The 19,223-nt window shown below is 42.3% G+C and overlaps 2 protein-coding genes and 1 long non-coding RNA gene across 5 annotated transcripts; 1 reads left to right on the top strand and 2 right to left on the bottom strand.

The window, feature by feature from the left end:
- The first annotated feature begins 584 nt into the window (after window positions 1-584).
- On the top strand, window positions 585-4,836 carry gca (grancalcin). The gene is made up of 8 exons (XM_058085973.2): window positions 585-718; window positions 1,208-1,414; window positions 1,497-1,566; window positions 1,645-1,688; window positions 1,759-1,906; window positions 3,474-3,587; window positions 3,691-3,749; window positions 4,351-4,836. The coding sequence occupies exons 1-8, from the start codon at window positions 695-697 to the stop codon at window positions 4,375-4,377; spliced, it is 693 nt and encodes a 230-aa protein (XP_057941956.2). The 5' UTR covers window positions 585-694; the 3' UTR covers window positions 4,378-4,836.
- On the bottom strand, window positions 4,226-7,938 carry LOC144901979 (uncharacterized). The gene is made up of 3 exons (XR_013630174.1): window positions 7,757-7,938; window positions 7,127-7,159; window positions 4,226-5,020 (listed from the first exon to the last, which is right to left on the bottom strand). It is a non-coding gene; the product is annotated as an uncharacterized LOC144901979 (long non-coding RNA).
- A 195-nt stretch (window positions 7,939-8,133) lies between these two features.
- LOC131137651 (voltage-gated inwardly rectifying potassium channel KCNH7-like) lies at window positions 8,134-18,788 on the bottom strand. Of its 3 annotated transcripts, XM_058085841.2 has the most exons (16): window positions 18,513-18,788; window positions 17,738-17,968; window positions 15,876-16,031; window positions 15,268-15,723; window positions 13,302-13,525; window positions 12,614-12,819; window positions 12,394-12,535; window positions 12,097-12,328; window positions 11,859-12,026; window positions 11,539-11,739; window positions 10,597-10,851; window positions 10,314-10,519; window positions 9,875-9,962; window positions 9,716-9,799; window positions 9,017-9,095; window positions 8,134-8,506 (listed from the first exon to the last, which is right to left on the bottom strand). In XM_058085841.2, exons 1-16 carry the CDS (start codon window positions 18,586-18,588, stop codon window positions 8,389-8,391), a joined length of 2,922 nt encoding a protein of 973 aa, XP_057941824.2. In that variant the 5' UTR covers window positions 18,589-18,788; the 3' UTR covers window positions 8,134-8,388. The 3 variants fall into 3 exon arrangements, with proteins under 3 accessions (XP_057941824.2, XP_057941823.2, XP_057941825.2); XM_058085840.2 differs by having other exon boundaries at window positions 10,597-10,849; window positions 11,540-11,739; window positions 12,394-12,819; XM_058085842.2 differs by lacking the exons at window positions 8,134-8,506; window positions 9,017-9,095; window positions 9,716-9,799; ... (1 more) ...; window positions 10,314-10,519; window positions 10,597-10,851 and adding an exon at window positions 11,109-11,359 and having other exon boundaries at window positions 11,540-11,739; window positions 12,394-12,819.
- Between the last annotated feature and the right edge of the window lie 435 nt (window positions 18,789-19,223).

Genomic DNA, 19,223 nt, shown 5'->3' with positions numbered 1-19,223 from the left:
AAAGAGAAGCTTCTTTAAGTATGCTTGAGCACCTTTCATGATTTATGTTCATTAAACTCACACAATTAGAAATTCAAACACAAATCTACAATTTTAATAAATTCAGCTTTCTTCATTTAGCTCATACCAAACTGTTTTAAAGATAACAAAACAAGTTTAATTTGAACTCGCAGCAACAGCGAGACTGATACCTAGTCAACAAAATAAGTACAAAAACAAATATTGTAAACACTTCCTGTTTACGTGACCGCCTCGCACAAGGAACCAATCACACGCCTTTTTCTTCAAATCCTTTGGTTTGATTGGCGAGCGGCATCAGCAGTACATCTTGCAGCCATTGGCTGCCGAAATAAAACGAAAAGTAACGAGTGGCGACGATGCTCGTCGAAACTTAACGATGCTGAAGTACAAAAAATAAAAACGTAGACGCAAGTACAGTAACGAATTGTTGAAAGGTCGTTACTGTACAACACCGTGAAGATAATTACAATGATAATGGTCCATATCTTTATTCTACTTTGAGTTATAATTTTGTGACTGGTTTATTGTCATTTTCAATAAAGTTAAGACTGAAAAAACACGTCTTTCCCGGAAGTAGAACAGGAGCAACTCAAAGGAGTAGTGGAGTCTGTGCTGTTAGCGCTTCAAACAGCCTGTTTGAACCAACTTGTGCCATTAAAAAATAGAACTTAACATGGCTTACCCGGGATACGGTGGGGTAAGTAAACGTAAACTTGTAGATGAAAAGAACGTGTTCGCCTGTTCGCTCCTCTTGCGAAATATGTCAGGACATTCTTAATCAGTTTGTGTTTTTACTAAACTATTTGTGAAAATAGTTTGTCGTAATACTATTTGTCAAAATAAATTATATATAAACAATAAGCATCACATGTCGAGTTTTATAGCTGTGCTTTGGAAAGAAACGAGTCGTGAACACTGACTTCCGGGGTGCAAATAATGACAACATTACAATATTTAACTTTCACGTGCTCCTGCTCCACTTAACTTCCGTCTTGGGGTAAGCTTTGAAAACACTGATATATTACTTAGTGCTTATATCACGTTAAGTTTGTAAGTTTAAGTTCGAGTAGTATTGCAACAGGAAGTGCACCGTCAGTACCCGATGCCGTCAGTCACTTTGGTGGCATGGCTAATTATGCATATTTCACGATGACGTCACATAATGTGCTCCTTTTTCTCCTCTAAGTATGGTGGACCAATGCTACCTGGTGGGATACCAGGCGGAATACCCGGTGGACCAATGCCCGGTCACATGGGCGGACCAATGGGAGGTGCTCCGCCCCGGGGGCCTGGATATGCCCCCTACGGAGGAGGCTACCCCGCAGCATACGGTGCTCTACCCCCAGCTGCCAATGACCCCATGTGGGGTTACTTCACAGCCATTGCTGGCCAGGTAAGCCCCACCCCCCAGTACCTGTAGCAGAAGCGCATCCGGACAGACACCGCCACCATGTGGTCTTCTCACCTCTCTGTAGGACGGTGAGGTGGATGCAGAGGAGCTACAAAGGTGCCTGACTCAGGCTGGCTTCACTGGAACCTACAGCCGTGAGTAGCAAGGCTAGGCTAGGCTAGGCTAGGCTAGGCTAATCTAATCCTGACAAACTTTTTTTCTTCATGATGCAGCGTTCAGCCTGGAGACCTGCAGGATCATGATCGCAATGCTAGACGTATCCTTTTCACGTATCGTCACACAACATGTCTGTCATCAGTGATTGAACCTTCACCACGCCTTCCCAGAGGGACTTCACGGGAAAGATGGGCTTCAACGAGTTCAAGGAGTTGTTTATGGCTCTGAATGGCTGGAAGCAGAACTTTGTGATGTTCGACCGCGACAGGAGCGGGACCGTGGAGCCCCATGAGATGAGCCAGGCCATCAGCTCCATGGGTGGGACGCTGACTTTAGTTTGCCACTTTTGCACCTTGTTTACCTTTACCGAGCACCTTTAGCCACCTAGCACCTTGTTTACCTGTACCTAGCACCTTTAGCCACCTAGCACCTTGTTTACCTTTACCGAGCACCTTTAGCCACCTAGCACCTTGTTTACCTTTACCTAGCACCTTTAGCACCTTGTTTACTTGTACCTAGCACCTTTAGCACCTTGTTTACCTTTACCTAGCACCTTTAGCACCTTGTTTACCTGTACCTAGCACCTTTGGCACCTTGTTTACCTTTACCTAGCAACTTTAGCACCTTGTTTACCTTTACCTAGCAACTTTAGCACCTTGTTTACCTTTACCTAGCAACTTTAGCCACCTAGCACCTTGTTTACCTTTACCTAGCACCTTTAGCACCTTGTTTACCTTTACCTAGCACCTTTAGCACCTTGTTTACCTGTATCTAGCACCTTTAGCACCTTGTTTACCTGTACCTAGCACCTTTAGCACCTTGTTTACCTTTACCTAGCAACTTTAGCACCTTGTTTACCTTTACCTAGCAACTTTAGCACCTTGTTTACCTTTACCTAGCACCTTTAGCACCTTGTTTACCCGTACCTAGCACCTTTGGCACCTTGTTTACCTTTACCTAGCACCTTTGGCACCTTGTTTACCTTTACCTAGCAACTTTAGCACCTTGTTTACCTTTACCTAGCACCTTTTGGCACCTTGTTTACCTTTACCTAGCACCTTTTGGCACCTTGTTTACCTTTACCTAGCACCTTTTGGCACCTTGTTTACCTTTACCTAGCACCTTTGGCACCTTGTTTACCTTTACCTAGCACCTTTGGCACCTTGTTTACCTTTACCTAGCACCTTTTGGCACCTTGTTTACCTTTACCTAGCACCTTTTGGCACCTTGTTTACCTTTACCTAGCACCTTTGGCACCTTGTTTACCTTTACCTAGCACCTTTGGCACCTTGTTTACCTTTACCTAGCACCTTTTGGCACCTTGTTTACCTTTACCTAGCACCTTTTGGCACCTTGTTTACCTTTACCTAGCACCTTTTGGCACCTTGTTTACCTTTACCTAGCACCTTTGGCACCTTGTTTACCTTTACCTAGCACCTTTAGCCACTTTAGCACCTTGTTTACCTTTACCTAGCACATTTAGCCACTTTAGCACCTTGTTTACCTTTACCTAGCACATTTAGCCACTTCAGCACCTTGTTTACTTCCCAGACCACTTTGTCCTGCAAGCTACCCAGCATGCTTAAAATGATAATTATAAATAGTAATAAAATAAAAACAATATTAAAATATAATACAATAAAATACTCTAAAAAAAATAAGTAAGTGAATAGAAAGTATAAAATATATAAATAGGATAATACAATAATTAATAATCTGGTTCAAAATAATGAATAATATAATTAATAAAACTATGAATGTAATACAATAATAAATAGCAATAAAAGTAAAAACCATGAAACATCAAATTGTGGGTGTTTTCTGGCCCTGCTCCGATCCCTGGCAAGTGATGGTGACTGGATTGTATTTTACCGCCCCCCCCCAGGATACCGCATCAGCCCGCAGGCCCTCAACACCATCCTGAAACGCTACAACCGAGGCGGGCGCATCTTCTTCGACGACTACGTGGCCTGCTGTGTCAAACTTCGCGCCCTCACAGGTACGCAGGGCTCGCCGTTTTTCAATACGTTCCTGTTTTTTTGTTCCTGTGTCGTTTATTCTTCTTATTCTTCTTGCACTCCAACTGCATCTTCCTCTTTCAGAGAACTTTAAGAGGAGAGATACCATGCAGCGAGGTTCTGTCAACTTCCTCTATGATGACGTAAGTCAGTCAGCGTCGCACGCGAAAATTCACATTTTACATATTTGATAGAAATAATATCATTTAAATCAATTTATTCATAGCATATTTAAAAATATATATTATTCAGATTATTACATTTTGAAATTTATTTAATTGTTACATTTTCTTGGATATGTAATTTAATTTTTTTATTTATAAAAATGTCAAAACTATACTATGTATATAAGTTTATTAAATTGTTCAAATTATTAAAATGTTATAGATTCATTTCTGAATTAATTAATTAAATTGAACTTTTTTTTATTTATTATTAGTTTTTATTTATTTTTTATTAATAGTATTTTTAAAATTTGTACAATCATGAAGAAAAGGTGCATTGTGGCAAATCTTTATTTCTTCTAATATTATATCTATGTTGACAGAAACACTCAATTTAAATAATTTAATTTGAATGTATTTTTATTGGAAAAATACATTTAAAAAATGAAAGGAAAAAAAAACTTCAACATTTAAATCATTGCATTATGAATGATAACATATATCAGTTTATCAGATATTTGTCAATGAATGAAGGAATCGGCGCCTGTCCGTCTTAACCAGCCGTGTTCTCATTGGACAGTTCATCACGTGCACCATGGCCCTTTAAGTGCCGCCTGCCGATGGGCGGAGCCGTGAGTCCAGAACCCGCTAAAGAGCCAATCGCGGATGGATCACGTCCCAGTCCTGCAGGAACCAAGGCCAGTCGGGTTCCCGGAGGGAGAACCTGTGGCTTATGAATGAATGCTAATATGTAAAACATGTAAAACAACTTTCTTCTTGAATCATTTTCATACAGTTTTTGTCATAATGAAGCTTTCTCATATTCATATTTCCAGTCTATGCCGCTAAAAATGACTTTTTTCTCATACTGCCAGTCGGAAAACAGCACTTTTTAGCCTGTTTTTCTTGTGATGTTATGATTATTCCCATTGAACTTTTTCCCGATTTTGCCAAAAAATGTCATATTTTGACAGATATGGCTTCTCATGAGCAATCAGGGAAAAAGTCATAAAAAAGTGGTCATTTTATGAGAAATAAAGTTGTAGTAAATTTACAAGAAAAAAGTCAAATTGATGATTTAGTATTGTTGATCTAAGCAAGCGCAGGGGGCGTGCAGGCGAGCATCAAGGCACCCCACCGCACCGGCCGACACCCGCCGGGCAGCTCACCCCCGGAGAGGAAGTGCCACAGCTCCAAGGCACGGGGAGGCCAAGCACCAGAGCCGAGGAGTCAAGAGGCCACCAACAGACCTGGGCAAAGACAAGGACAGCGATGCAGCAGAGTATAGAGACATTGGTAGCTGACATTTTTGTCATTTGGTTAGCTCAACTGGTAGCACTGCAGATTCATGGTGCACGGGATCACGGTTCAATACCCAGTAAGGACAAGGGTAGTCCTTTTGCTATTTCTGGACCTGGTCCAGCACCTATCGTAGTCATCACCTCCGTTATAACATCAAGCAGGCTTGCCAGATGGTTAGCTCAACTGGTAGCGCTACAGATTCATGGTGCAGGGGGGCCTGGTTCAATACCCCGTCAGGGCGGTTGTCGTTGATGGTAATTTTGCTATCCTACCAGGTCCAGCACCTATCGTAGTCATGACCTCCGTTATAACATCACGAGTGTTCGCCAGCTGGCTAACTCCACTGGTAGCACCGCGGGTTTATGGTGCAGGGGACCGGGGTTCAAATCCCGGTCAAGGTTACTTACAAAAAATAGGGCGTTGCCTTCCCAGTTGGCGATCAATGAGGCACTTGCTAATAGGGACATGAAAGGTTGACCTGGAGGATGCCTGGACGACTTGAAATTATGCCACCGAGGAGATGATGAAGATGCCGAAGAGGAGGAGACGACGACGAAAGACTCCACCCCCATAATAACAGTGCTAGGGAAAGAATGTGCCTCAGAGATCTGTCCCGCTGGAAAAGGTCAACATAAAAGATAAAGTAGGCCGTGGAGGGGCGGAGGTGATGGCGGAGGGGGTGGCGGTGAAAAAAGGGGCCGGCGGATAGAGGGATGGATTAGGCAGCTGGCGTTTTTTTAAAAAAAATTAGCAAGATTTTTTATTCTTAAATTGCCATTCAAATGTGCCCCATCCATATTTATAGCAACCCTGGCCGGGATTTGAACCAATATCACCTGCACCTTAATCTGCAGTGCTACCAGTTGAGCTAACAGGCTCACAAACACCATGATGTTATAAGGGAGGTGATGATTATGATAGGTGTTGGACCTAGAGAAATGGTAAAATCAGCAACTACAGTCAGCCTCACCGGGTATTGAACCACAATCCACTGCACCATAATCTGCTGTGCTACCAGTTGAGCTAACAGCCTCACAATCACCATGATGTTATAAGGGAGGTGATGATTACGATAGGTGCTGGACCTAGAGAAATGGTAAAATCAGCAACAACTACAGTCAGCCTCACCGGGTATTGAACCACAATCCACTGCACCATGAATCTGTGGTGCTACCAGTTGAGCTAGCCATCTAGCAACCACCATGATGTTATAACGGAGGTGATGACTACGATGTAGGAATGTTAAAATGAGCAACAATTACTGTCTGCCTCAGCAGGTATTGAACCTCAAGTCCGTGCACCATGAAACTGTGGTGCTACCAGTTGAGCTAGTTAGTTATATTTGCTACGTTGGAACACATGCAAGAAAGCCTTGCTATACATCATATCCAAAAAATGACTTACTATACATCATGTCCAAAAAATGCAAAAAAATGCCTTACTATACATCATGTCCAAAAAATGCCTTACTATACATCATGTCCAAAAAATGCCTTACTATACATCATGTCCAAAAAATGCAAAAAATGCCTTACTATACATCATGTCCAAAAAATGCAAAAAAATGCCTTACTATACATCATGTCCAAAAAATGCCTTACTGTACATCATGTCCAAAAAATGCAAAAAATGCCTTACTATACATCATGTCCAAAAAATGCCTTACTATACATCATGTCCAAAAAATGCCTTACTATACATCATGTCCAAAAAATGCCTTACTATACATCATGTCCAAAAAATGCAAAAAATGCCTTACTATACATCATGTCCAAAAAATGCAAAAAAATGCCTTACTATACATCATGTCCAAAAAATGCCTTACTGTACATCATGTCCAAAAAATGCAAAAAATGCCTTACTATACATCATGTCCAAAAAATGCAAAAAATGCCTTACTATACATCATGTCCAAAAAATGCAAAAAAATGCCTTACTATACATCATGTCCAAAAAATGCAAAAAATGCCTTACTATACATCATGTCGAAAAAAAGCCTTACTATAGATCATCTCCTAAAAAATGCCTTACTATACATCATGTCCACAATTTACCTGGGGGCCACTGGAGCTTTGGTCTGGGTGAGGCTGCGCCGCATCAGGTTTTCAATAAAACAAAACGCATTTATTAAAAACAGAATTAAAAAAGTGTCTTCAATGCTTTTGCTTCCACTTTTTCAGTGCTTTGGTTCAGGTTTTCCACAAGAAAAGCTCTGATAAAACATTCCACTGTTCTCAAACATCTTCATTTTTATTTTTCTACACAAAATAAGATGAAAAAATAAATAAACAAATCAATAATAAAGAAAATAAATAAATCATTCAGTAATAAATAAATAAAATAATAATAAAACAGCAAAGAAGTAATGGGGAGTGAAATAATGTTTTTTAGATTGAAATGAACAGTATTAAGTTATTTAACCTTTAACATGAACATGAATGAAACTTCATCATTTGACCCAATTAGCAAGTTAGCATCCTACTCAGTTCCATAACTTGAAGCACATGTTTGATGAGCTGCTCCATCTTGTGACTTGTATTTACACTTTTATTCCAAATCATTTCCTGCATTTATTTGTACCAAGCGTCATAAGTCTGTAGCTTCACTGCTAATCCAATGTTGTTGTTGTTGTTGTACCCTTATTTACTTATTGATTCGGACACAACAAACATTGCTATACTCACCAGAGACAGGCGGACAGCCACTTAGCAGCGGAAATAAAACACCTGGAGTTTCCTGGTTTCCTGCCTGGAAATCCTGGCGCTAACCCGAGCTAGCAGGTCCTCAAACTCCGGCGAGAAGCGTTGGAAAGCCGGGCTCTGTGCGCCTCGAGAGGGTATCATGTACCCGGAAATGACGGCGGTGATCATGGTGGTCATGGATGATGAGAGACAAAGCAAAACAGGCGGGCTCGCTCGCTGTGGGCGGGGCAAAATCACGTCAATTGAGTCTGTCGTTTCCGGGTACATGATACCATACAGCATCCATATCAAACATGGAGGAAATATTTACCCCCCCCCCCCACACACACTAGGTGCAAGACTCAATTCATTTACAAGCTTTATTTTTTGTTTCCTCTTACAAATGGTGTCGACTTTCAAGTTAGAAAATCAGCAGGTCTTCTTTCCCTCCACGTCAGCGAAGGACCAGATCCCAGGAAGCCGAGGGTCACAAACAGGTCTGAGGTCTGAGCCTAGCCTCACGTCCGTTTCCGGTTCAATCATCCGGCAACGTGAGCATCTGGAAGACTCCGTGTGGATCAGGAAAGCCAAGGTCTCTTAGAGTCCCAGGACTTGACGCCGGTCAACAGTCTAGTCTACCGTGGCCTCTGGTCCTCGGGGCTGCCGGAGCCGTAGGAAGGAGGGCCGGCGGCGGTTTGCCGCTGGAGGATTTGGAGGATGGCTTGGATGTCCGCCGTCATCTGGGACTCCAGCCTGTTAGACCAAAGACCGCAACACAGCATCCGTTCTCGGGTCAGGTATCTGGTCTTCACAGCGTGTGGACTGACACCTGAAACCGAGAGCCTGAGGGGGCCACTGTTTGTTGTTTTTTTTAATCCATGCATTTAATCAGAAGGTAATGTGATTAAAAAAATAATCGATGGGCAGCAAGTTGCGATTAATTGCATTAAAAAAAAATCAAGTGACAGCACTAGTAATTAAATAGTTAAAATCAGAGCAAGTTAATCAGGAGGTAATGTTGCGATTAACTGCATTTCTTACAATTAATTGACAGCCGCCTTATAAATAATCATATCCAAATATTTGACAAATCCATGCATTTAATCAGAAGGCAATAATGCGTTTAGTTGGAGTTTTGAAAAATGAATGGATAGTCGGCGCCACTAATGAAAATATTGAATGAATATTGATCATATATTGTCATTCATGCATTTCTGGATTGTCACCATTCTTTCCCAAACAGGAAGTAGATGTAGAGCGTACCTGCTGAGGTGCCGCTGCAGCCGGTCCAGCCGTCGCTCCGCCTCTCCATAAGTGAGGTCTGCGTCATCGTCCCTTCCGGCTGGCGTAGCGTGGCGTGGCGAGGAGGAGGGACAAGGGACATTTTTTTTTCACTTTTTTATGTTAGACTTCATCACTTGTAGTTTTTTTGCAACTTTTGTTGGCATCAAATATATTCTATTTATTTCACATTCTAATGAATAATCAGTTCTACCTTTAGTTTTACTTTTGTTGGCAGAAACACTCTTTTAGTTTTATTTTATTTGGCATTTTGAGGAAAGAAATTAAAGTATTTAGTTTAGTTGGTAGAAAAATATATGTTTACTTTATTTTTGTTTTACTTATAATTTACTGTATTTTATTTTATTTATTCATAATTTTTACTGTATTTTATTTTATTTATTTAGCATTATGACAAAAAATAGAAGTATTTACTTTTGTTGGTAGAAAATGTTATTTTTACTTTAATTTTGTTTTACTTAATTTTTACTCTATTTTTATTTTATTTATTTACTTATAATTTTTTACTGCATTTTATTTTATTTATTTGGGATCATGGCAAAAAATAGAAGTATTTACTTTTGTTGGTAGAAAAAAAATATTTTTACTTTAATTTGGTTTTACTTATTATAATTTTTACTGTATTTTTATTTTATTTATTTGACATGAAAATGTTGTCACCTTTTGGGTGTTTGTGCTGGCCGTCGAGCCTGCAGCCCCAGCGGCGGCCCGGCTCGCCGACAGCGGGCCCCTCCCGTTGGCCGCCTAGCAAAACAAGGCGGGGATTTCCAAATCAATCATCCAATATTGACATTTATGGGTCATTTTTCCAAAACGTACCCGAGAGAGACTTCCTTCTGTGTGAGGCTCTCGTCCTCCGACTCGCCACTGACGATGATGATGATGATGATGATGATGGTGGTGACGTCTGTTCATGGCACACGGATCAAACGCATTCCCATTGTAATGATCCAAAAAATAATACACAGTACAACGTAAGCTACCTTAGCAAAATATTCAAAACATTACACACTCCATTATCAGCTACACTACTGAATACTAGCAAAATAATATGTACTAAAATGTAAGGCATATTACGCAAAAAAGTCAAATAATACCTACTAAGTGTAAAAAAATATTATTGGAAATAAGACAAATAATATCTACTAAAATGCTAAAATACTACATTTGTGAAATGAAGCAAAATTTCAAGATACATTAGTAAAAATAAGCCAAGTACGTGGAAATATTCGGGAAGTGTGGGAAGGAGGTACTATGCCTTGGAGTTTTCATGGCAGAGGTCAAAGGTGAGTTCCAGGTTATCGAGGAAATGCTCAGCAAATTCAGGGTACATGTCCAGCACCTCCAAGACCTGGTCCCGCCGGATGGTGCGCAGGTCGCAGTAGCTCAGGACTCGCACGTCCACACACGATTTCCCCACCTTTGCGTGTACGCGGATCTCCTCGCCAAAGATGTCGTTCTTGCCTTCGGAGCGAGAGAGAGAGAGAAGGAGGTTGGGGGAGTCCCGACTTGTCACCAGCAGCGCCACAAAAGGGACTCACCCAAAATGGCCACCACCACGTTGTCTTTGAGGATCTCAATGGAGCCGCAGGTGACGAAATAGAGCGTGTCCAGCACGTCCCCGCTGTGGACCAGTGTGTCCCCAGGGGGCGCGTGCATGGTCTTGAACCTCACGGCCAGCGCCCGAAGGCAACCTTTGGAGGCGCCGCAGAACGCCTTGCAGCCCTGCAGGAGGTTCTTGTTCAGGTGGAGGCTGACGTCCGCCTGCAGACACTCGGGGAAACCCTTCAGGACCTGCACCATTACATACTCTTAATAAATACAATAAAATAATCAAATATCACAAATAAAGCCATGCAAAAACAATATCAATAAAATCCTGAAATATTTTAAAATATCTTTTAACAAAAAATAAAATCATGAAATATATTTTTGAAGTAAGTTTACAAAATATTTTTTTAAGATCTAGTATAATTCCTGTAATTAATTATAATAATTACAATTATTAAAGAATACAAATTTTATCAATAAAAAATTACATACAAATAAAATATTTTTTATTTACAAATACATATATTTATTTTTATATATTTATTTTAGTGTATATAAATACATTAGAAAAATTATGAACTAAATTTTTTTAAAAATAAAATGTAATCAATAAAATACAAATATTGAGGTTCCACTGTGTGTATTATATATGCATTTTTATAAAAATATGTATTTTTTACGTGTTCTTTTAATATGATTGTAGGATTTGCCATGGATTTGGTGTAAAGGTGAAGACATGTACCCGTGTACCTCCTGCTCTTACCAGAGGGGGGCGCCATTGTTCCGTTTGAGACGAGGCAGATAAAAAAAAGACACTTCAATAAGCTTCGTTCATTTCTTGTCAAGTTTGGATTTTCTTTGTAAAATTCAGATTTTCTACTCATAAAATGCCAATTATTGTCATTTTTGCGTGAAAATGCCATATTCTCCTACCATATTCATGTCTGCCCCGTTGGTGTAGGTCCAGGCATGCTGGAAGTACTCCTCCAGGCGCTGCCTCAGCGGGTTGGGAATCTGGTGGAAGCGGATGAACTCTTTGACGCGGAGCATCTGGAGGTGATAGCGAGCCGTGCCGGAATACAACCTCTGGATGATGGCCGACACGTTCCCGAAGATGCTGGCGTACATGAGAGCTGAGGGACCAGAAAAAACGAGTCAGTTCTCAGTGTAGCAGGCTAGCATTTTGCATTTTTGCTGTGTTTTTAACCGCACGAGTTATTAATAAGCAGGCAATAAAGACTAACTGACTCACATCCAATGAGCATGACACAGATGGAAAAGATCTTCTCCGAGTTGGTGTTGGGGGAGATGTTGCCAAAGCCGACGCTGGTCAGGCTGCTGAAGGTGAAGTAGAGGGCGGTGACGTACTTGTCCTTGATGGACGGCCCCGAGCTGGGGTCACTGTAGTTGTAGGCCTTCCCTAGAGTCGGAAAGCACAGAATGACCGAGTGCTCAAAGTCCGAGGCCCATGTGACGGATCGGAGCGTCACCTATGGACACGCCCAGGTTGTCCAGCCAGCCGATCTTGTGCTCCAAGTATGGTTTCTCCACATTCCCGATGGCGTACCAGATACACGCTAACCAGTGAGCGATGAGGGCAAAGATGCACATGAGCAGCACCAGCACGGCGGCGCCGTACTCGGAGTAGCGGTCCAGCTTGCGTGCGACCCGCACCAGACGCAGGAGGCGGGCCGTCTTCAGCAGGCCGATCAGGGTGGTGGTCTGAGATGCAAGAGTTTGGATTATTTGTTTGCCGTCTTTCGGCACCCGACCCTCCCCCGTCTCACCTCGTCTGACCCGGATCCGAAGATGAGCAGGTCAAAGGGTATGGCGGCCACCATGTCGATGAGGAACCAGCCTTTGAAGTAGTGGATGGCTAACTTGCCCGGGTGGCTCACCACCTCCTCGTTCATGTTGACGTACGTGGTCCTGAAGTTGATGAGGATGTCCACCATGAACATGATGTCCACGATCAGGTCCACCGCGTTGAGCGGCGAGCAGGAGTACCCGCATTCCTGTCTCCGCTGCTCCTCCGCGTCGTTGAGAAGGAAGGCGGCCGAGTAGGGCGTGAAGACGGCCGTGTAGATGACCAGCAGCAGGATGAGCCAATCCCACACGGCTTTGAAGGGGCTGTAGTGCAGGATGGTGAACTTGTCCGTCCGCTGGCTCTGGAGCTTGTACTCGGGAAGCACGTCGTCGCCCAGCGAAAGAACCTGAAAACGACAATTGTACCTTTTGATTGGTTCGCTTAAAAGACCACACCCCAAAAAATATTTATACTTTATGTAACTAAAACGACGTTATTATATTCAGAGTTTATTCTCGGAAAATGTAAACTTTTTTTTACCCGTTAAGAGTAAAAAAAATTCTCGGAATATTTGGACTTTAGTCTCATTAAATTAATGCTATTTTTTGTCATTTTTTCCCCAACTATTGCAGCTTTCTCCTTGAAATATTTGGACCTTATTCCCATCCTAGTATTCATAGTTTATTCTTGTAAAATTTAGCCTTTTTTAGCTGTTAAGAGTACACAATTTTTGCGGAATAGTTGGACTTTAGTCTCATTAAATTCACGCTATTTTTTGTCAATTTTTGCTGATTTTTTCCCCAACTATTTCAGCTTTCTCCTTTAAATATTTGGACCTTATTCCCATCATAATATTCAGAGTTTATTCTCGCCACAAAAGCAACATACCTGCGTGACTTTATCGGTAACGTGATGCGTGCGGTCTTTGACCTTTGGCGTCAGGATGGCTTTCTCGGACGAGGACAGCGGTGGGGAGGCGGGGCACGTCCTCTGGTCGCTGGCCTGGGCCAGGTTGAGCGCCATGAGGGGAATCCTGTTGATGGCGCTGTACTTGCTGAGGTTGGAGTCCGAGGTGGAGCCCAGCAGGCTGGACTTGATCCGTCGGAGCGGCCCTGGGAGACACACCATCATAGAAGACATAACGTCACTACTTTATTCTCTAATATTTCAACTCTATCCCACCAGCATGGGATTATTTTCCCTCATATTACATAATGGTGTGAATGGATGTAAAAAAATATTTTAGAAAGTGTAAAAAAAAAATTGTACAAATAAATAAAAAATAAAAATGACTTCGACATGTGAAAGTGAGTGTAAAGATCAATTAAAATAACTTGTAAAAAGAATTAACATAAACAAACAAAAACACAGGTGTAAAAAAGTGTGTGTAAAAATAATACAAATTAATTTAAATAGTGTAAAAAAGAATTAAAATAAAAAGCAGTGTAAAAACTGATTATCAGTACAACAAAATTGTACAAATAAAAATGACTTTAAAAAATAAGTGCAGAAATCAATTAAAATAAAGTGTTAAAAATGATGAAAATAAACAAACATTGAAAAAAAACTTTAAAAAGTAATACAACAAATATAAATTAAGCCCACAAAACACATTGAAAATGCTACATTTCTTTAGTAAAAGTGTCAGACACACGCCGAAGGTCAGATTGGTGGGAGCGTACTCCTCGGGGCTTGCCAGGGGAGAGAACAAGTCCTGCCGATTTGGAATATTTCAGGTCAGCATTGTAATCCCTCATCACCTTGCGTCAACTCCAAAATGTAATCTACCGCCACGGAAAGGGCTTTTGTTCCGCTCTAGTCCGGCGTACTCTTAGAAGCTCAGAATATACGGACAAAGATGGAGACAGAAGGACAAACACAGGAACAACATCCACCGGAGAAGCCGCACACACGCCAGAAAAAGGCTGAAAACACAGCATGTGCAGTGTGCGCCAACGGTGCGTTCAAGGACCACTCAAAAACTCATATCCACCCAAGTGGCAATGTAGTTTTGAATTGGATTTGTAACACCATTGAGTTGAAACCTTGATAATTAAGACTTGATAGGACAGATCAGTAATTTATCCTCTAACAAATAACGAGTGCAACTCAGCCATCTTGGGTTCAGGTGTGTCCGTGACCATTGTTACAGCTGATAAAGACTAGATAGGACAGCTCCAGTCTAGACTCTAGGTTCTCAGCAATGAGAGCTCTAGTCTGGACTCTGGGGTGTAGCCTATAACTGTCCTATCTAGTCTTTGAGCATGAACTGATGACGCCTGCTCGGATGAGAACTCCAGTCTGGACTCTAGACTACGACGCTTATCCGAGCTCACATTCTCAAAGACTAGAGATAGGATATATCTATAATTTAACCTCTAACAAATAATCAGCCATCTTGGGTTCAGGTGTGTCCATGACCATTGTTACAGCTGATAAAGACTAGATAGGACATCTCTAGTCTAGCCTGTAGGCTCTCGGCAATGAAAGCTCTAGTCTGGACTCTGGGCTGTAGCCTATAATTTTCCTATCTAGTCTTTGAGCATGAACTGATGACGCCTGCTCGAATGGGAACTCCAGTCTGGACTCCGGGCTCTAGACTACGACGCTTCTCCGAGCTCACATTCTCAAAGACTAGAGGTAGGATATATCTATAATTTAGCCTCTAACAAATAATCAGCCATCTTGGGTTCAGGTCTATCCACAACCATTGTTACAATGACAAAGACTAGCTACTGCTCAAAGACTAGATAGGACAGCTCTAGTCTGGACTGTTGTGGGTAGTCTGGTGCCCAGAGTCCAGACAAGAGATGCCCTAACTAGTCTTTGACCACAACCTGTTTGGATGACCTACCTTCACTGACATGTCGATCCTTGAATGTGGTCTTGGAGTTGGCTCTAAACCCTTCCATGTTATGGAGGGAAGAAGCTCTCCGGATTTGACATACACGTTCTCCGTATGGCGACCGAGTGCAGCTTGGGATGGGTGAAGCGGCCCCGAGTGGATCCTCCTTGACGACGGCCTCATCTGTGCCGAATGCGTCCGAAGGAATTTGGGGTGACGAGTGATCCAAGGGATCAGACGCGGGGATGGAAAGATGACTTTGGGCGATGAGGGAGCGAGTGTCGTTGGCGTAGGAGGGACTGTCTCTCTGACAAGGGTTTGCCAGTCGGCGGTCACACGTTGTCGCCGAGCTGTCGCTGTGCCGAGGGGAGTCCACCATCACTGCGTTGGGTTCTTCCAGGGGCAGGGACTTCTTTCTGATGCCCAGAAGCGTCAAGACCGGGAAACGGAAGAATCGACCTTTGCCTGAAGAAGCAGAGAGCGGCATGAAAGGACAAATACGACTTCTGCTGTAAGTGGCGGACAGGAAGTGACTTCTTCTGAATGCTTAGTTGCACTTAAGCCACATTGGACAGATTGTGGCTTTAGCTAAACACAGAAAGAGTTTTCTGTCTTACGCTGGTCGGCATTGGATGGGGAGGCACGGTTTAGCTTCTCCAGCGAGTCGCCACTGTCCTTCTCCAGGATGTAGTCAAAACTGAGGATGAACATCATGACCAGGCCCTCCTCGTTCTTCATTGGGATAATATGCGTCATACAAAGGAACTTGGATCCTGGATGAGAATGGAAAAATAAGACGGTACAACCCAAAATGCCGTAACACAAAACGGCAAAACAGGAAACGTCATAACACAAAACGCAATCACCGTCGCTCATCAGCCTGCGTGAGGAGCGATTGCGTTGAGAAATGGACCTCTCGTTGGTCTTTATTACGTGCTGTGATGCTGCACCGTTGCACAAGAGCAGCGTGTCAAAAGTTAAGCCTTCAAAGTCAAACATTTTCCACTTCATTGATTCCCTACTTCATTTCCTACCTGGATTAGGAAGCTACCTGCTAATCTCTCTTCACCCAGATGGCACAGCAGTTCTCCACGCCAGGACCGGGTGCTGGCCGTTAGCATTATTTATTCTACTGATGACTGATAACACAAAAGGAAGTATTCACAAGAAGTTATTTTAGAATACGAGAAACAATAAAACAACAAGTTGGAATTTTTGGAAAATTATATTGTGCATGATAATTATTGGGCTGATACTATAAGGGAATGATGACATCATACCGGGAAGTCCGATAATATAGCTTGGATAAAATCAAGCGCTCCTTTTTTGTGTTACGATGTTTTGTTTTACGTTTCGTGTTATATTTTACCATTAATTACGCAAAAATATTTATCGTAATAAATGAAAAAGTAGTTACCGCCATTAATGCGTTATTTTTGACAGCCCAAGTTACAATGCTTCCTGTTTTCCGTTTTGTGTTACAATGTTTTGTGTTATGATTGGTGTTAGAGCATTTTGCGTAACTATGATTTACGTGATGGCTGTGCAGTGGTTGAGTGGTTATCATGCATGTCTCACAGGTAGAAGACCCGAGTTTAATTCCACCCTCAGCCATCCCGGCGCTGATGCTAGGTTAATTGGCGACTCCAAATTGTCCATAGGTATGAATGTGAGTGTGAATGGTTGTTTGTCTATATGTGCCCTGTGATTGGCTGGCCACCAGTCCAGGGTGTACCCCGCCTCTCGCCCCGCGACTTTCGTGAGGATAAGCAGTAGAAAATGAATGAATGAATGATTTAGGTGATGTTTTTTATTATGATAAAAGCGCTCATTGAATGTTTTTGTTGAACTTTTGTAAAGTTTTGGTCTTTTTCCAGAGTGAGGGAATGACATCACACCCGGAACGCCCCCTCTGTTGTTTTAATAATTGTTTTGGTGTTGTGATGGTGTGTTTTTTGGTGAATTTCTGTTGCTGTTATGTTTTGATATCAGGCCCGAGTGTGTCCTCAAACACTCAAACAGGAATACGCTTGTTCGCCTTTTCCAAAACACCCGATCCGCCAAAACAAGTGGACCAAAGTTCTTCTTTGAGGAGGACCAGATCCCAGTTCTTCCTTGACATAGCGAGTATGTCCTGTCATCACCCGTTATCTACTTCGCCGTGCTTGTGTGTTTGATTCATGCCACACTAGAACCGCATGTTCGAGTAACGCCACACCAGCAGCTAATCCCGCTCTGCGCTGTTTGCTTATCGCTCAAGGATTATATGAAGCACGTGCTTGAAATTCTTTAGATATTGGGCAGCTACGTGCTCGCGTTCCCATAGGGAGGAGGTAGACAGGCTGCTTGGAACCACAACATCATCTCATCTTGTCCTTCAAACACTTTGTCAGACCGTCACCAATCGGTATCAAATGAAACAAATGAAACACTGTAAGACTTTTGGAGTAGAACGGTTAAACGGTTATTTAACGCTCACCATCCTTGCGATGGTACGTGATCTCCACCTTGCGTTCCTCCGAGCCCAGCAGGGCCTGGGCCACATGGGCGATGGCGTGTCGGCTGGTGGACTGGCCGTGCAGGAAGTCGCACGTGCACGGTTTCTGCATGACGTCCGGCCGGGAGAAGCCGGTCATCTTGCAGAAGCCTTCGTTGCAGTAGATGATGCCGCAATCTTTCATACGGGCGTTGGCGATGATGAAATTCTTGTCTGTGAACAAAAAAACATGAACTGCAGTATACGATACTACTAGTCTAGTAGTACTCCTCCGAGTATGCGGTTAGCGCTATCTGGGATGGAGGTGCTGTCATTCACACTCACTTACGCTCTTGTTCTGACATGGAGAGATACAACTGGTATGTCTGAGGGTCCTCCAACCCTAAGTGCTGACAAAGACCCCTGTCCTGATAGTGGGTACAGTATTGGGTGAAAATTGGTATGCAATGTATGCTAAGTAAGGCAAAAAGGCTACTTTATCAAAAGCTAGTGTGTCTACAAGATCATTATAAGCAGCTGGTGGAAAGTGGAATCCATCTATGCTAGCTGGCTAACGGTGGAATGTACTCAGGGATGACCCTGCTGGTTATCAATTGATTTTCAGTGCATTCTATCAAATGAGATGTAGCCACTTTTATCGAGTCCAAACATTCATAGAGCAGTGTTATACAAAAATACAAAATAATAATACGAAAAGAAATAACGCAAGGTCAATATTTTTGTCATTTAACACATTAAACACAGCTCCTCCACTCACTTTGTCCTTCGAATTTCCGAATTAGCACCCCGAGAAAAGTGTTGTGTGGCGCCACGTGACCCCTCCGGACCGGCATGATTGCCTTGATGGTCACCCGTCAGTCCGTCTCGGCGACAGGAACATCACGTCCGTCGTGCCTCTGTGCGCTCATCCTGAAGTTTCCTTCGAGCTCCTCAATCAAACCGTACGGCTTGGGCCGCCATCGCCATCCTTTTGCGCCAGCCTTGTTGTCTCGTGCACGGCCGCGTTTCGTGCGCGTGCCTCTATTGTTGCGGAGGTGGGAGTGTGGGGGCAGACAAAGGCGGATGGGGGGGTGGGTGGGGCTTAACGTCAACCCCCCTAAGGCGAAATACACAGTGCACCAAAAATGGCAATTACCATTTTATTGTATATGCTGCATAATAATATACGTCATTTAATATTTAGGCAATATTTACCGGTGATGGTGTTAAACTTGCTGTTCTCCTCTTTCACCAGAAGAGGGCAGTGTTGTTGCATACATCTTCATGTCCATAACATATTTATGATATTGTTTTTATTTCAGCTATAATAATAATAATAATAATATAGCTTTCAGTTGCATTTTTATTGGTCACCAGGGCCGGTAAGAATGAATGAATAATAATAATAATAATAATAATAATAATAATAATAATAATAATAATAATAATAATAATAATAATAATAATAATAATAATAATAATAATAATA

The sequence above is a fragment of the Doryrhamphus excisus genome, linkage group LG17 (genome assembly GCF_037039965.1).
Source record: "Doryrhamphus excisus strain RoL-2023G ecotype Guam linkage group LG17, RoL_Dexc_Guam_v1.1, whole genome shotgun sequence".
NCBI classification, from domain to species: domain Eukaryota; kingdom Metazoa; phylum Chordata; class Actinopteri; order Syngnathiformes; family Syngnathidae; genus Doryrhamphus; species Doryrhamphus excisus.
This window is presented reverse-complemented; position numbering and strand designations above follow the sequence as displayed.

Excerpts from the sequence above, each read along its gene's own strand:
- gca (XM_058085973.2), top strand. The coding sequence starts at position 695 with ATGGCTTACCCGGGATACGGTGGG. Across the intron at positions 1,567-1,644 it reads CTTCACTGGAACCTACAGCC|CGTTCAGCCTGGAGACCTGC; the intron begins GTGAGTAGCAAG and ends TTCATGATGCAG. Across the intron at positions 1,907-3,473 it reads CCAGGCCATCAGCTCCATGG|GATACCGCATCAGCCCGCAG; the intron begins GTGGGACGCTGA and ends GCCCCCCCCCAG.
- LOC131137651 (XM_058085840.2), bottom strand. The coding sequence starts at position 18,588 with ATGCCGGTCCGGAGGGGTCACGTGGCGCCACACAACACTTTTCTCGGG. Across the intron at positions 12,027-12,096 it reads CAACCTGGGCGTGTCCATAG|GGAAGGCCTACAACTACAGT; the intron begins GTGACGCTCCGA and ends TTCCGACTCTAG. Across the intron at positions 10,520-10,596 it reads CGTGGTGGTGGCCATTTTGG|GCAAGAACGACATCTTTGGC; the intron begins GTGAGTCCCTTT and ends CTCGCTCCGAAG.